The 18403-nt window shown below is 42.0% G+C and overlaps 2 protein-coding genes across 2 annotated transcripts in view; both read right to left on the minus strand.

The window, feature by feature from the left end:
* LOC309558427 (uncharacterized protein) overlaps positions 1–18403 on the minus strand; it is a gene marked incomplete at both ends in the record, with an annotated part of 136729 nt that overhangs the window by 90317 nt on the left and 28009 nt on the right. The window contains 2 exons of the mRNA XM_082261501.1: positions 11552–11768; positions 12212–12266. Of these exons, the coding sequence (XP_082117627.1) occupies positions 11552–11768; positions 12212–12266 (272 nt within the window). The remainder of the gene's footprint in view (positions 1–11551; positions 11769–12211; positions 12267–18403) is intronic.
* On the minus strand, positions 3800–4729 carry LOC309557286 (olfactory receptor 7C1-like; the record flags this gene model as incomplete). The annotated part of the gene is made up of 1 exon (XM_082259945.1): positions 3800–4729. One exon carries the CDS (start codon positions 4727–4729, stop codon positions 3800–3802), a length of 930 nt encoding a protein of 309 aa, XP_082116071.1.

Here is an 18403-nt window from a genome sequence, read left to right on the forward strand (position 1 = left end):
TAAGATGCCTGATTTTATACATCCTTTGTGAGTAAGATTCTTCTTGTGTGTCCAATAAATTGCCTATATTGCTACACTTAGATCGGCGCTTGGCCCTCTCTCTCTCTCTTTGGATTTACACAGGGTTGCTACACCCTCTACAAGCCGGCAGCCAGCAAAGTGTACAAGCAATCTCACTGGACTTTTTACCATTTGCCCACATCATAGACTATTGCAGCAACCCGCTCAGTCCGTTTGCGCCAATCTCTCCCCTCCTCTCTCTTGGATTGACAATTGCCTGCCTCAAGGCTTTGATGACTCCCTTGTACTTTCCTAAACCAGGGTCCTCACTACTGTGCCCTACAAGTCCACCTGGGCCTCCTGTGGCGATCCAGGACTCTCTTCGGGCATCTGCTATACCCTCCCTGCTCTATCCCTTCCACTCCCCCTAGTTCCTTCCTTATCCCCCTTGCCCCCCCCCCTCCTTCTCTCCGCATCGCCTCCCACACTCCTGTTCCTGCTCTGAGTACCCAGTATGACTGGGCCCCTTACCCAGGTTATACTTAAAGCGGAGTTCCGGGCACAAAAACGATATTTTTTTTTGTGCCCCTCCGCTAGGTATGCCTCACCTGAAAAGGAATTGGATAGTTTTTTTTTTTTTTTTTGGTTTACTTACCTTGCAATTGAAGATCGAAGATACTCACCTCAGAGTACTTCCTCCCTCGGAGCCGCGGCTCACCCCGTCACTTCCTGCCTCGCTATGATTCCTGGGAGCTGAACGTCACAGCTCCCAGGAATCAATGCGACGGCACCGGCCCGCTCGTCATTTCCGGGCGACGCGCCGGAAGTGACGAGAGGGGCCGGTGCGGCGCATTCTGGGACAAGAAGACGCGGAAGAAGACACAGAAGAGGACCGCGCCGGCTTCAGCTACCCACAAGAGAGATGGAAACGCTGTGGAAGAAATTTTCTAAGTAAGTATTTCTTCTTGCAGGTAAGTGCGAACCGGGACAGATCAGAGGCTAGCCATTGTGGAATGTACTAGCCCTGACTGTCCCGGGGGTATGTTTATTAAAAAATGACTTCTGTGCCCGGAACTCCGCTTTAAGACCACATAAACACAATGCAACCTTGACCACTCCTGAATCTTGTGGTTATCCTTTAATTTTGACGTGACTATTAAACCATGTTTTATCCGATCTTGTCGTTACCTGCTTATTGGCTATAATGTGATTCCTATGTGGGTTTTTTTTTTGAGAAATGCTCATATTCCCTGTATTCTAAATGCCGACATTATTTTGTACTACTTTTCACTTTTCTTCAATAAAATAGTTTAAACGAAAAAACAAGGTATAATCCATCTGGATGCACAAAGTAGTTGTGATGATATGTTCTTAAATTGTGTTTTTTATATGTTTTATTAACCCATGAAGATGATCCGCACAACCAATATTGCTCTAAAGCATGGGTGTCCAACCTTCTGGCCTCTCTGGGCCACATTGAGTGTAGAGAAATTTTCTCGGGCCGCATATAAAATATAGACTATAATACAGAACAGGGCATGTAATAAAATGCCGCCGCGCCCCCCACACTAATTTAACACAACTAGAGGACGATCAAATTAAATGGAATCATTATACAGTAGTTTACTTCTTCTAAAAAGACAATAAAGGAACACTCTAACCACCATCACCACTTCAGTGATTTGAAGTGGTCATGGTGGTAGGAGTCAGAAACACTGCACATGCTTGCCCCCCCCCCCCCTCCCCTCAGCCTCTGCCTACCGTTAGTAGGAAGGTTGCTGTGGCCCTGCCCCCGACCCAACTTCCTTCCTCCCCAGCAAAAAAAGATTGTCAGGGGGCAGTGGGCCGCATTGCCTGCGGTTCCGGGCCGCAGGTTGGATATGCCTGCTCTAAAGTCTTGCTTTTATTCAGTAAAACCACAGTGTACAATATACAGGTACAGCCAGTTGATACGTTTCAGCCTACAAAGCTTTAATAATAAATCATGTACCTGTGTATTTTACACTGTGGTTTCCTGAATAAAAGCAAGATTTTAGAGCAATATAGGTTGTGTAGATTATCTTCATGGATAATAACTCTCAGATGCGTGACTGTGGATCAGGCACCTGTGAGCCCGGTTGATGGTGGATCATATAGGTAGTAGCACTGAACTCTTTGTTTGCACTAAGAGTTTTAATAGACACATAGTGTACAGGAACCTTATGTTTTTTAATCTTATTTGTTTTTGGTTGTAAAATATGTGTATTTTTTGTATAAAATTAAGTTTTGTTTTGGACAGGTATAGGTTTATATTGTGGGTTTTCCTTTCTGTAGCCACTAGATGGCGCCGCTCTCCGACTTGGTAGCCATTTATTAACATGAGGTTTAATTACCATGCAATTATATAAATATGTTTATATGTTTTAATTGCCTTTTTTTCAAATAGTACAACATTTGAAAGTTAGTTCACTGTTTGTAATTTGGATGGAGATAGAATTGCCATTTTTTACTAAGTGGTTGATTACTATTGGCACTTTTCCACTGCAAGTACCGGCTAGTACCGGCTCGGCTCTACTCGGCCCTGCTTGGCCCGGTTTGCTTTTCCACTGCTGGTACCGCATGGTATAGGGTCGGAACGGTTCGGTACGGTACGGTATAGGTTTGCTTTTCCACTAAAGTAGTACTAAAGTTAAGTGGGTGGGATAACAACGGGGTGGGTGGGATTCTCTGACCAATCAGTGGCTAGTAGTGACTGCATGCAAAGGATTGTGGGATATGGTACCAGTTTGGTACCTGTTGGAACCACAATCGAGTAGGTACTGTTTTTTCAGAGCCGTACCGTACCGTACCGTTCGGTTCCATGCAGTGGAAAAGCAAACCTATACCATACCGTACCGAACCGTTCCGACCCTATACCATGCGGTACCAGCAGTGGAAAAGCACAAAAGGGTGCCGAACCGGTACGGCTCCATGCAGTGGAAAAGTGCTGTAACTCTAGGTTTACATCCGGCTCCTGGAACGCATCTTTGTTGATGTCTGGGTTCCGTGATGTGGCTATTCTTCCTATAGATATATCCGGTCCCTGGAACGCATTAAGAGAATGTTTGACTTCCGGGATTAGGTTATTTGCTCCGCCCACCTCCAGTGGTATAAAATCAGCGTCATCGCCGTAAGGCCACACCCCTTGACGATGTCAGCCTATGATGAAACGTGTCGGGAGGAGCCTATGGCGACGCTCGCTACCACGAGGAGGAGATGCGGCGGCCATCTTTCCATTGGTATACCCGTGTGCAGACCGCAAGCAAGAGGAAAATCCCCAATGCTGCTAACTAAGAATCTGCTCCAATGTAAGCCTTTTAATTTAGTGTGTCCAATAAAACTGCATATACATAATACGCTATGAGGATGCTTTCTTTCTGCTTTATCTGAGCCATATATCTGTATCTTGCCAGCTTACTGGAGGAGTCGTTTGACTACAACCTGAACCCTGTACAAGACCTTTGTAATGAGGGTCCCTGCTTTTTGGTAAGAGGCAGTGTGTCTTCTGGGCTCGGTGGCGGTTCTTTTGGCTTTTTCACATCTGTTTTGTGGAGTGGACACTCTTATGCTGTGGATCTTCCTGATTATATGGACTTGCATATCTGCCATACATATTTAAGATTAGCGCTACACCTTTATTTTCATTTAATAGACACATGTCAAAGTTGCAAAATTGTGCTTTTAGCATTAACATTTGTTTTACCCATAGGCGGGAAGGGGTTAAAATATGAGCTGTCCTGAGACTGACCATATTATTGTGCAGTTTTCTTTCAGCGACAGTTTATGGTGTGGAGCCGATTCTGGACAGAAGTTTCCGAAGAGCTCCTTTCAGCTCATTGTTCCTCAAGCTGTATATGACCGGGTTTAGGAGAGGGGTGATAACCGTGTAAAATACAGAAATCAGTCTGCCTGCCAGAAAATTCTTAGTTTGGAGTTGAAAGTAATTGAAAAGACCGGCCCCATAAAAGATGAAGACCACCATGAGATGAGAACTGCAGGTGGAGTAAGCTTTCCGTCTTCCATCCTTTAGTGTCATTTTCAGGATGGTTTTAAAAATGTAGACATAGGAGAGGAACGTAATGAAAAAGCTAGTGACTCCAATACTTACAGATTCAAAATATAAAAGTAAATAACTGAGAAATGGGTCAGAAGATGACAGTTGAATCAGTTGATACAGTTCACAGAATAAGCCTGGGATGGTGGTGTGGTTAAGGAAGACCAGCCTTAGCGCACAAAGCGTGTGTATTAAGCAACAAACACATCTGAATATCCAGAAAAAGAGCGCCATCTGAACACACAAATGAACGTTTATCATGGTTGTATAACGCAAAGGATGACAGATGGCAACATAGCGATCATAGGACATTGCTGTAAGTATGGAAGACTCAGTGCTGGCAAACCAGGTGAATAGGAAGACTTGGGTGACACAAGTTGGGTATGAAATCAGCCGGTTTCCGGTACAGATGCTAAAAGACAAATGAGATGCAGACACAGAGGGGGTGAAGATGTCTAAAACTGAGAGGTTTCCCAAGAAAAAGTACATGGGGGTCTGCAGGCGGAAGTCTGAGACCACCAAGAAAATGATGAGAAGATTCCCAACCAGTGTGGCCACATAGACGAGGAGGATCAGAAGAAATACCAGGATCTGAGAGTCTGTGAGGTCTGACAGGCCAAGCAAAATGAATTCAGACTGAGAAGTTTGATTTCCCATCAGAACCAAATAATTCAGTAAGAGAAGGAGTGGTGAGGATTCAGGAGGACATTGTGCTGGAGAAGACACCATTCATTAGACTGTAAAGGATCATTCACACCAATACAAAATATAAATATGTAGCAGAAAAGGTGAACAGAACCTGCTAACCCTCCTCTTATGTTAGGGTCAGAACCGACCCGTTTTCAGGTTTTGAATGTCTATAAGTATCACATAAATTTGTTTATTGCATCAAGATTTTTTTACTTTGTCAGGAACCTCTATTTAAACAATGTAATAGAAAAAGAATCCTTTTCACTAAATTATAAAATGCTGTAGTGAAAATTAAGACGTTCATGGTGTTAGGGTCAATTCTGACCCAGTTATAATATAGGATTTTAGGACACTAATAAGTTCCAAAACTGAAATCATAAACACTCTCTCTGCTTAGTAACACTGACAGCCAATCACCTCTCAACCCTGTGAGCTGTAGTTAGGGAGGGGCCTATCTCTTTTCCTGCTTGTCTGCTTCTCTAAATAAAGTGAAGAAACATAGGACAAATACATTTCAGAGTTGCTGACTTTATTTTACCATTTTTTAAATTTGACAATGAGAGGTATGCTATCAAAAGAAAGGTCTAAGGGGTCACACTAAAAATATTAAAACCAATCTTTTCAAGGATAAAGAAGCCTAACAAGGTAACCAAGAGGTAAGAAACAAATTTGATGATAAATAATTATTCAGAGGGTATTTTATGGCTGATTTAAAACACGGGTCAAAACCGACCCTAACATCATGGATAGTAACAGAATTCTAACATAAGAGGGTTAAACAGGATGAGTGTCAGCCCTCCAGGCTCAATATATAGTAGAAATCCAACTGAATGTAATGTATAAAGATTGCTTCAATGTTATATTTATATTTATAATTATATATTATATTTATATTATATAATTTATGTATTTTATAATTATATTTATAATATTTAAAGTTTATTACAACAATGAAAACTATTTTTTTTTGGTACCCTTACCACTCAAATAAAAGGGCAGCAGGTATTTATATGTATATAGGGCCACTCAGCAAACCAGGCGCCTTCACTTTGATAATTAAATATAATATTTAAAGTGTATACAATTTTATTTAAGCTAATAAATATCAATACATAATGGCGACAGTTTCAGGTGGATCCACTGTAACAATTAAATACAATAAATTTTGTTTCAGTCTATTCAATAAATAATTGATACAAGTCAGGTGAAACAAACTTACAATGAGTAGAAAACAGAGAATAAAATCTGACAACTGCTTCAAAATTCCCACCTTCAATGAAAGAAGTCATCCAGTGAATATATTCATAAACCTACAAATAAAAAAAAAAAAAAATCAAAGTTTGTAACCAATTTTTTTAACATTTACAATCCTGTCTATTTCTCTATTGGAGCCACATTTATTATATTGTATATACAAGGGTTTAACCAGTTCTGGACCGGAATGATTTGCCATTAACCACTTTACCACCGGAGGATTTTGCTGTCTTACGTCCGGGCCACTTTTTGCGATTCGGCACTGTGCGATTTTAACTGACAATTGCGCGGTCATGCAACGCCATACCCAAAACAAAATTTACGTCCTTTTTTTCCCACAAACAGAGCTTTCTTTTGGTGGTATTTGATCACCTGTGCGATTTTTACTTTTTGCGCTATAAACAAAAAAACAGCGACAATTTTGAAAAAATAACAATATTTTTCAAATTTTTTTATATGAAATTCCCCCCCAAAAAAATGTAAAAATCAAATTGTTTTTATTATTTTTGGCCAATTTGTTTTCTGCTACATATTTTTGGTAAAAAAATCACAATAAGCGTATTTTGATTGGTTTGCGCAAAAGTTATTACGTTTACTAACTAAGGGAAAGATTTCTGTCGTTTTTGGTGTTTTTTTTTTAACAAGTAATGGCAGCGATCTGCAATTTTTTTGCGGGACTGCGATATTGCGGCGGACAGATCAGACCCTTGACTGACATTTTTGACACTTTTGGGGGTACCAGTGACATTACTACAGTAATCAGTGCTATAAATATGCACTGTTACTGTAAAAATTACACTGGCAGGGAAGGGGTTAATTTTATTGGAGAGGGAGGGGTTAATTTATGCCTGGTGCTTACTGACGTGTGTGGGGGGAGGTGACTGAGTGACACAGGGACAGATCGCATGTTGAGCTATGCTGAACCCTGCAATCTGACCCTGCCTGTCACTTAGGAGGTCCGCCCGCTTTGTTTACACAAGCGGGCGGATTTCCTCACTCGATTCCCCGACGATCGGGAAAGAGAGGTGGTGATCACCGCCTCTCCTCCCTTGGCCCGACTCCCGCTGTGACTGAATACAGCGGGAGCGAGCCTCCGGCGGCGCGCGCGCGCCGCTGAGTAGGGGGAGTGTCTGGCAACGTAGGTCTACGTTGCCAGACGATAACGAACCACTTTCCCGCAGTAGAGCTCCAGTGAGCAGCGGTAAAGTGGTTAAAGTTCATGTGTAAAGGCAGGTGTCCCAATAACTTTGGCAATATAGTGTAAATTTAAAAAAATATATATATTATTTTTTCTATTTTCGGCCAGGTTTCCTTTGATAATAAGGTGAATCAATATAAATTAATATAATGAATACAAATGATAAACAACACAATAAGTAAGTCTCTGTGAATAATAGCTGTCTGCTTGAACTAATAAAAACAATAAAGTGAATGAGTCCGTTGGCAGCCATCAGGAAGGCAAGTTCCCACTTGTGAATAATATCAGGAACAGTTCATCCTTCTCTGGCCATATTCATGGGGGCTCGCTGAAGTAAGGATTTCCCTATTTTAGAGTGGCGCTGTGAGGAACCATATATACAGGCTGTGTTTATACCAGAATCTGGTAAGGAGACATGTATGTCACTTTTGTTGGAGCACCGTGGTGACTACAGATATAGGCTTCATGCCTTCATTCACTTCACTCAGCTCCTTAATTTTGGAATTTTCATCTTTGGGACTTTATTACATGTCATATTTACTTATGGACTATTTTTAATTTATATTTATGCTTTTGTGATTTCTAGTGGTCACAAGTAGGGATGATCGAACGGTTCGGGTCGACCATTGGTTCGACCCGAACATTGGGTGTTCGAAATTCGGCCGAATTCCAAACTTTTTGCGGTAAAAGTTCGGAATTCGGCCACCAGAACCGCCCAAAATGCAATGGGACAGGAACTGGGCTTTAAAAGCCCGTGATTGGCCCAGAAAACATCAGTAAAAGCCAATTGAGGGGGCAGGAGTCTGCTAGGAATGTGATTGGAGTGATTACGGGGTCCAGAGGCCAATCAGGAGTGAATACGCCCCCCAGTATATAACATAGCCCCGCCAAACCTCTAGCACTGTAATACAGAGGCTGTGGAAGAGAGTGGAAGCATTTGTGTTTCTCCTGCTGCATGTAAAGCTCCAGTGTCATTTTGTAATTATTAGTGTGAGGAAAGGGATATGCAGTGTAGTTAGGGTACTATATACCACTATAGTTAGATTCAAAAATATAGTTTTTGTAGGGATAACTTTAGGTGTCAGGGTGACCATAGTGTAGTTTAGGGTGAACTGACTCTGCCATGTCAGGGTGACCGTAGTGTAGTTTCGGGTGAACTGACTCTCCCATGTCAGGGTGACCTGACTCTGCCATGTCAGGGTGACCGTAGTGTAGTTTAGGGTGAACTGACTCTGCCATGTCAGGGTGACCGTAGTGTAGTTTAGGGTGAACTGACTCTGCCATGTCAGGGTGACCTGACTCTGCCCTGTCAGGGTGACCTAGTGTAGTTTAGGGTGAACTGACTCTGCCATGTCAGGGTGACCGAACTCTGCCATGTCAGGGTGACCCCACTATGCAGATTCTGGGTTAGGGGTATACATATATATATATATATATATATCAAAAATGACAATTTTTAAGAACTTTTTTTTGACTGATTCATAGTCCCTGGGGCATGACCCAGAACCCTAGGCACTTTTTAGGGGCATTTATTGGGTTTTAGGGCTTTAAAATTGTGTTTTTTGATTCCAGAAGTTTGGGTCCCATTGATTTCAATGGGGTTCTGGAATCCGAACCAAACTTTTGGGAAATTTGGGTGTTCTGGTCAAACCAAACTTTTCAAAAGTTCGATCATCCCTAGTCACAAGTAGTGTCCTTGCAATTCAAGAAGCATTTTTCTGTGTTTTTCACTTATCATTTGATGCATTATTGGCATTTCAGGTGTTTTATGCATTTTTGTTACTCACTATAACATTATTGAGATTGGTGTATTGCACATTATTAATTATTTACAATTGGTTCTCATTAGCGCAGCTTTTTCTATCTATATTTGTGCTTGGTGTTGTCCCACTGTAAAGCTGCTGCTCTTTTTTAGCTCTAAGCGCGGTTACATTTTTTACTTTATAAATATTTTATGATTTTATGGTACCGGAAAAATGCAAAATCCAATATTTTTCCATTCCCCTTCCCTATTCCCCTCGGACCTTCCCATGGGGAGGAATGGTCCTTGTTCCCCTTCCCCTCTTATTTATCTATGCTGGATGTTGTTACCTTCTAACATAAGTGTATCTCAGGCTCAATCCTATATATACTGCAGCGCTGTACAGAGATCACTGAGCCAGTCACATCAGTCTTTGTACCAGAGGAGCTTACACTCTAATGCCCCCCCACAGTCACACACTATTATTATACATTTATATAGCTCTGACATATACCGCAGTGCTGTACAGAGATCACTGAGCCAGTCACATCAGTCTCTGTACCAGAGGAGCTTACACTCTAATGTCCCCCCACAGTCACACGCTATTATTATACATTTATATAGCTCTGACATATACTGCAGTGCTGTACAGGGAACAATGAGCCAGTCCCATCAGTCTCTGTACCAGAGGAGCTTACACTCTAATGTCCCCTCCCCCACAGTCACATCAGTCTCTGTACCAGAGGAGCTTACACTCCGATGTCCCCCCACAGTCACACACTATTATTATTATACATTTATATAGCTCTGACATATACTGCAGCGCTGTACAGAGATCACTGAGCCAGTCACATCAGTCTCTGTACCAGAGGAGCTTACACTCTGATGTCCCCCCACAGTCACACACTATTATTATTATTATTATTATACATTTATATAGCTCTGACATATACTGCAGTGCTGTACAGAGATCACTGAGCCAGTCAAATCAGTTTCTCTATACTTTACACTGAATTATTGGCTGACTGAGATAAAAAGAATGTATCAATTGATTTTTTAATTTATTGATTTATTGGTAAATAAATCAATAATAAATTATAAATCATTGGTAAATGATTATCATTGGATATCGTTTTGATATAAAGAAACAACATTCTGGGAAAGGCACAGCAATGAACAAGACAGAGGGAGAGATAAGAGTCGTAGAGTGATAAACCCCCCCCCCCCCCGAGTATTTTATGTCGGGTTTGGTAGCTGCGTACTATCAGTAAAACAAATTGCAAAGTCTGTGAATTGGAGTTTGCGAATTCTCTAAATTCTTTAAGAAATGAATCCAGAATGGTCTCCCATCTGTAAAATGATAAGAAGAAATAGCAGCAATTATCAGGGGGGGTGTCAGTGTAAGCTGGGTGTAATTGCTTTAGGATTCATATAGTAAAAGTTTAACAACAGAACAGATCCTCATTAGAGGGCCTCTTTCCTGAGAAATACACAAACTAGATTATCGGATTTTTGGAATTCTCTTTCACCGTCCCAAACTGATGTGTGAGCTGAGCAGAGCAGAATATACCAGGAAAGTGTGATAAGACACATTGTAACCACTCACCTGTATATTCAGAATGCCTTATTGATGATGTATGGGGTCTATGTATGGGAATACATGGGATGGAGATGAGGAATATACAACACTGTATAATTGTCAGGAAGGATTGATCACCTTGTAGATGAATATTTCATGTATAAAACAGCCAACACCTTCCTGTCCTAGACAGATACAATGTGTCCTGTAGATATTGTGTTATCAGATCTTGTGTTGGTCGGGTTCCTTCAGGCAGTCCTATACAGGAGATTGGAGTGTCAGGTACAGAGGGAATGCAGATTCCCTCTCCTCCCTTCTGCATCCTCTCACCATGTACTGTATAAAAGCATTTAGAAGCCTCCTGAGACCTCCATCCACATCCCCCTGTGTCTTATTACACTTCCGAAATCACACTGTGGGCTCATGGCACAAGACGATCCAAAAATATCTTTGTTATCTTTAGAAAGATCTTCTTCACTTTGCTGTTATTGATAAGTGATTAATGTAAAATAACTTCAGTTGTGCATGGGAAAAATCAAGGTCTGCCTTCATTTTTGTTAAATATGTCTACTGTGAAGCATATCATATGTTCACCAGGGTTGAGGTAAGGGCTCTGTTCAGGTCACACAAATTCCTCCACATTAAATTGGTCAAACCATGTCTTTATGGACCTGACTTTAAGCACAGAGCCACAGTCATGCTGGAAAAAAAATGTGTCTTCCCTAAATTGTTGCCATACGTTTGGATGTGCAAAAAATCCCCATATTCCCAATTATTCCCCCCAAAACTGCATCTTTACAGCCATCTGCTTAAATATGTACAGGAGCCAAAACTGCACCTGTGGATATCTGAAAGTTTTTAATTTGCAACCAAGCTGGGCATGATGTGAGGCGTGGCACATGCTAGTTCTCAGTGTTCTGGCCTTTCCTCTCCTTCTGAGCAGTTATCCTATGGTGTTCCTCTCTGATTCTTGGGACATACCTTTCCTATGCCCAGCACTGATCATTCAGAACTCACCATTTTAAAAACTGGGCAGAAACCTCCAGCCATGGCAGCAGAGAAGCTGGCTAAGTATCGCAACCAAAATGGCGCCGTCTCCCACAAGGCCTCTCCATCTCCTTCATTTCTGCTGACCTCCAGCAAATGTCCCTTGCGAGAGCCACTGGACTTGGTTCCCGATGATCCCATGCAGGTTCTCTCCAGATCTGACAGTCTTGTGACTGTCTCTTCCAATCTTGGGGAGCCAATGGAGATGGATGCAGAACTTTCTTTTTCAGAGATCATGCAAGCCATTCTGTGATTGCAAGGCCATTTTCACAGCCTAAATTGAAACCATACATATTGATTTCTCTCTACTAAAACACTATGTGCAAAAACCTCTGAGAATGGATCACTGCTGCAGAAGAGCGCATAAGCTCGGTGGAGAACACCCTGTCACCACTCTTGGCTACTGTCCCTGATGCTGATAAAAAGAAACCCTCTGAGCCAAGCTGGATGACCTGAAAAACAGGTCCAGAAGAAACAATTTGCTCTTTGTAGGGATTCCTGAAAAGTTGGAAGACAAATTTGCCAGGACGCTTTCTCCTTACCTGGTTCAAAGCTACCTTTGGATCTGACATTATCCCTGCTTTATTTGCCATGCATCATCGTACTCCACCACACACCCTCCATCTGTACCCCCACTGAAACCTCTCATTGCACACATTCTCAACTTCCAGGATAAGATTGTTATCTTTAGAGATGCAAGTGAGGAAGGTCAGCTAAGCTACAATGGAAATTCCATCTCCATCTATCCATACTTTTCTGATGAGGTCCAAAAGCAGCTGTCCTCCTTTAGCTTGGTTAAAGCCCACTTGAGAACTGCGTGCCTACAATACTCCATGCTTCACCTAGCGCGAATGACCACTGCAGGTAAAGCCATTTTCCTCACTTCACCTACTAAAGAGGCCTCCTGGCTAAACAACACTGTCGGTACCCCTCATCATGGCAACATATTCCATTAGCTAAGTGCTGTTTGTTGTTTCCTTTATACACTTCACTCAGACACTAACTCCTCTCTCATTTGGTGGAGGGGGGATTATGGTGTGGGGGTTCTTTTTCAGGGGTTGGGCTTGGCCCCTTAGTTCCAGTGAAGAGAACTCTTAAGGCGTCAGCATACCAAGACATTTTGGACAATTTCATGCTCCCAACTTTGTGGGAACAGTTTGGGGATGGCCCTTTCCTGTTTCAATACGACTACGCACCAGTACAGAAAGCAAGATCCATAAAGACATGGATGAGCGAGTTTGGGGTGGAGGAACTTGACTGGCCTGCACAAAGTTCTGACTTCAACCTGATAGAACACCTTTGGGATGAATTAGAGTGGACACTGCGAGTCAGACCCTCTCGTCCAACATCAATCAGTGCCTGACCTCACAAATGCGCTTCTGGAAGAATGGTCAAACATTCCCATAGACACTCCTAAACCTTGTGGACGGCCTTCCCAGAAGAGTTGAAGCTGTTATAGCTGCAAAGGATGGCGCAACCCTATATTGAATCCTACGGACTAAGACTGGGATTCCACTAAAGTTCATGTGCGTGTAAAGGTAGGTGTCCCAGTACTTTTGGTAATCTAGTGTATTTAGAGAATATAGGCCATTTGTAATGCCAAATAAATGTATTGATATCCATCTGGAACTTGTCTAGAAATGATTTAGGGACAGTGATAGGAAGGGCTCTGAACAGATACAACAGTTTTGGTAGCATATAATTATTTTTTAAGATGATTGAATTTTTCAGTGTGGTGCCTTCAAAATCTATGTTGCTGTTCAGGGTATTGACATATTGTTTATGCAGTGTTGGCTATGGCACCCTCCACCACTTTGTGAAATTTTAGGGTGCTTTGTGCTTGACAGTCTTAGGTTTATATAAAATAATTCAGTTAATATCAAACCAGTTACAAATGTAAGCATTTTTGAGCTTAGCATTTTTCCTAAGCAGTTCTCTTCTGGTGACACTTCATGGTGTGGAACCCATTCTGTATGGGGTTTTCTGAAGAGCGCTTTTCAGTTCAATATTTCTCAGGCTGAATATAATTGAGTTTAGAAGAGGGGTGAAAACTGTGTAAAATACAGACATCAGTCTGCATGCCAGAAGATTCTTAGTTTTTGGGGTGAAGGTAGTTAAAAAAAAGCAGTCCCGAAAAAGAAGAAGACCACAGTGAGGTGAGAACTGCAACTGCAAGCTTTCCTTCTTCACTCCTTCATTTTCATTCTTAGGGTGGTTTTGAATATATAGGAAAGGAAAGTAATAAAAGAGCCAGTGATATATGTCACGACTGCTGCAAAGCAAACCATCGCGAAAGCATGGAAAACCCCCACGTTCTGTCATCTGGCTATGCTACACAGGGTTACCCAAGCCATGCTACATGCTAAAACGGAAGCAATTTTGTTGGACAAACTGGCCCCCTATGAACGGCTATGGCGACCCTGGATTGACCATTGCCTACCACCAGGCCTTGACGACAGCCTTGTACTCACCTGATTGGGCGTCCTCATTACCGTCTCTCTTTTCCCACCTGGGCCCCTAGGGGGGTTCGAGGCTCCCTCCGGGCACCTGCTGTTACCTCCCCCCCACGACCCTCTCCTACTTACCCAGCTTTCCTTCCAACCCTGCCAACCCAGCCCCCCCCCCCCACTCGGCCCCCAGCATACCCAATTAAGTGCTATACCTTGGTTTTGGTTGAGACACCTTCTGTGTGGGGGTCCATCTACGCAGTGTTGCCTCGGCCACACCTACAGTTTGAGCGTACCCTCATTGTATCTCAGACGGGACGCCGGGTCGATCCCATATACGCATTGCATTGCTACATGTTGTTTGAATGTTATATGCTGCAGTTTTGTATTTCAAATCGCCTTATTGTATCATGGCATGTACCTAATATTTTCACTGCATGTTGCTGTACCATGTTTCTTTTGCCTTCAATAAAAACCGTTTAAAAGAAAAGAGCCAGTGACAGGCAACTTCAGTATATAAAAGTAAACAATTTAGGTAAGCATCAGAAAATGACAGTTGAATCAGCTAATATAATTCACAGAACAAGCCTGGGATGGTGGTGCGGTCAGGGAAGGCCATTCCTAAAAAAAAGTATGTGCACCAAGCAACAGACAAGGTTTAGGACCCAATGAAAACACAATTACTGTAGGTAGTCATGGACTGTATATAAACATGCAGAGAGATCAAAAACACTGGCATAAAAATCAATAACATTTATTACAACAAATAATAAAATTACATAAGCAGAAAGTACTGCATGGCATAAAATATGTATATCTTAGGTCCATATTAGATGAAAAGAAACCAACAAACTCTGCAGGTTGAGTTTGATGGATTTAGAATATTCTTCTTCAGGAGTACATGTAAACGAAATCTATCAACATGAACACAAAAGTTAAGGACATACATGAAAATAAAAACAATACAGAAAGGTGCGTCATAGATCAGATAAGAGAGTTTAATCACAGGACTTTATCTCAAGCATGCTGACAAACCAAGAGAATAGGAACACCTGGGAGATTCAAGTTGGAGTATAAAATCAGCCTGTTTCCTGTAAATATGTCAAAAGATAAATGAGATTCAGAAATGGAGGAGCTGAAGATGACTAAAGTTGCGAGGTTTGAAAGAAAAAAGTATATGGGGGCATGCTGGTAGGATTCTGTGACCATTAGTGAAAAAATAATAATAAGATCCCCAGCCGGTGTGGCCACATAAACAAGGAGGGTCAGCATAGAAATCGAGATGTGGGAATCTTTGAAGTCTGAGAGACCAAACAAAATTAAATTCAGTTTGGTTTCCCATTAAAACCAAAATGTTCTCACAGCTACGAGAGCTGCACTGTGAGGAGTCCTTCACTGGAGAAGATACCGTTCAACAGACTTAAAGCGGAGTTCCACCTAAAACAAAAAAACAAAAAAAAAAAAAAATACATAAAAATACCCCCGGGACAGTCAGGGCTAGTGCATTCCACAATGGATAGCCTCTGATCTGTCCCCGGTTGCACTTACCTTTTAGAAGAAATACTTACCTTGAAAATGTATTGCAAAATTGCAAAAAGCGTATTTTGATTGGTTTGCGCAAAAGTTTGCGTTTATAAACTAAGGGAAAGATTTCTGTCATTTTTATTGTTTTTTTTTTTTAACGAGTAATGGCGGCGATCTGCCTTTTTTTTTGCGGGACTGCGACATTGCGGCGGACAGATCGGACCCTTGACTGACATTTTTGACACTTTTGGGGGTACCAGTGACATTACTGCAGTAATCAGTGCTATACATATGCACTGTTACTGTAAAAATGACACTGGGAGGGAAGGGGTTAACTTTATTGGAGAGGGAGGGGTTAAGTGTGTCCCTAGGGGCGTGCTTCTAACTGTGATTGGATGTGGCTGTGTGTGTAACAGCAGAGATCAACGGTCCTACATAGCAGGACTGTTAGATCTCTGCTGTTACACAGGGGAGAATGACAGGCAGCTTTGTTTACATTAGCCGCCTGCCTTTCTCCCACTGTATCCGACGATCGCGAGTGACCGGCGGACACGGGATCCGCCGGTCACACGCGCGGGCTTCTTAGTGAACGAGCAGGGGGCGGGAGCGCGCCTCCAGCGGCACGCGCTCGCCCCCTATTGGCTCCCAGGCTAGTGACGTACCGGTACGTCACTTTGCCTGGGAGGGGCTGACCGCCGCCCGACTATATACGGCAAGTGCTTAATAAATTTTACTTCAATGGGATCATGCTATGTAGAGTTTTTCTTTTCCATAACAAGATCCTCGGCTCTTGGGGCAGTCCTGGTGTGAGAAATACCATTCCCATGTTGATCTAAAAGGACACTATAAACAAAGGCTTGATATTAAGGATGTCTAGTGAGTGTTAACTCTTAGGGGGCAGGACTTAGTTGGTGAGGAGCTGGTGATTGGTGCACAGATCATCAGAAAAGGAGCCCACAGATATCATTCACCAGAGACTTTTTATTTATTTTTATATATATATATTTACATATGGTGGACTTTACACAAATCATGGTGGTTATTATATACATTCATATGCCAGGATTTCTCGCCTTTTTTTCAGTCAAGGCACCCTTTAAAATTATAGACAATCTCAATGTGTAACGGTATTACAGAGATTAGGCCAGGAGATGTGTGGATGTATAATAACAGATCATCTGCATATGCTGCAGTTGTGTAAATTAATTCCCCCCACCCGAAAGCCATGTATAGATGAGGAGGCATTTATCAATTGAATCAATGGTTCTTTGCAAGAGCATGGAAGTCCCCGCACCTCTTCTTGCCTGAGGTCAAGCAGCGGGTCACCATCGCCATGAAACACGCCAAAATTGAGGCGGTTCTATTAGATAAAATAGACAAGTACAGTAGACTCTGGCAACCTTGGGTTGACAATTTTCTTCCCTCCAATTTCGACACCTCCCTCCTACTGCCCTGATATTAACCACTGAAAAAGATTTTACCCCCTTCCTGACCAGGGGGTATTTTTCGATTTGGCACTGCGTCATTTTAACGGACAATTGCGCGGTCGTGCGACGCTGTACTTAAACGAAATTGACGTCCTTTTTTTCCCACAAACAAAGCTTTCTTTTGGTGGTATTTGATCACCTGTGCGATTTTTTGATTATGCGCTATAAACAAAAAAAGAGCGTAAATTTTGCAAAAATAACAATATTTTTCACATTTTTTATATGAAATTCCCCCCCAAAAAAAGTAAAAATCTAATTTTTTTAACATTTTCGGCCAATTTGTTTTATGCTACATATGTTTGGTAAAAAAAAAAAAAAAAAAAAAATCGCAAAAAGCGTATTTTGATTGGTTTGCGCAAAAGTTATCGCGTTTACTAACGTTGTTTTATCTCCATCTTCGAAGTAAAACCCTTTCTTCAAAAAAAGGGTTCTCTTTGCTTTCTGGTTCAGTAAAGATTGTAGGGTTTTCCTCAGCTCCAGTAATCCTGTGGCCACTTTTATCGCCAATGATCTAGATGTTGTATTTTTGTTGCCAAATCTCTAATCTCTTTCTCGGCTTCCTTCTTTTTTTAGCTCCCATGTTGCCGCACACAGAAATTCAAGACATATGCCCCATGATGGCAAGACCGGCTTCTGGATTTCTCAGTGATGGGAGGATTGTTTGGTGAGATCCTTGGATCGTATCTTTCGAGGTGGATCCATAATTGGATAATCTTAGATGATAAGGAGGCTGTAACCTCAATTCACACCATGTGTTCAAGACTCCTCCTACTCTCTGCTTGATAGGAGAGATATGTTATAGGTCACAGGGAATGGGACACTGTGTCAGGGGGGGTGATGGGGGGGGGGGAAAGGGAACTTCATGAGGGGGGCACACTTTAGCCTTTTCATGGTGGGTGCCAAAGAACATTGACCTGGCACTGCATGGGTGGGGGTGTCACCATATTCAGCAATGTGTGTCCTGTAGCTGTTATTCCTTATTCTTTCTCTGGGGAAAAAGTAGAATAAACAAAAATACATAAATTGGTTTTACCCCAAGACAGTCCCATCAGTCTTGCTTACACTCTAACATACCACCACTATTATCCATTATTTTACACATATATATATAGCTCTGACATATACAGCAGTGCTGTACAGAGAACACTGAGCCAGTCACATCAGTCTCTGTACCAGAGGAGCTTACACTCTAATGCCCCCCCACCCCACAGTCACCCACTATTAGTATACATATATATAGCTCTGACATATACCGCAGTGCTGTACAGAGAACAATGAGCCAGTCACACCAATTTCTGTACCAGAGGAGCTTACACTCTAATGCCCCCCCCCTCCAAAGTCATACACTGTTATTATTATACATT

The sequence above is a fragment of the Pelophylax lessonae genome, assembly GCF_965119305.1.
Source record: "Pelophylax lessonae genome assembly, chromosome: 6".
NCBI classification, from domain to species: domain Eukaryota; kingdom Metazoa; phylum Chordata; class Amphibia; order Anura; family Ranidae; genus Pelophylax; species Pelophylax lessonae.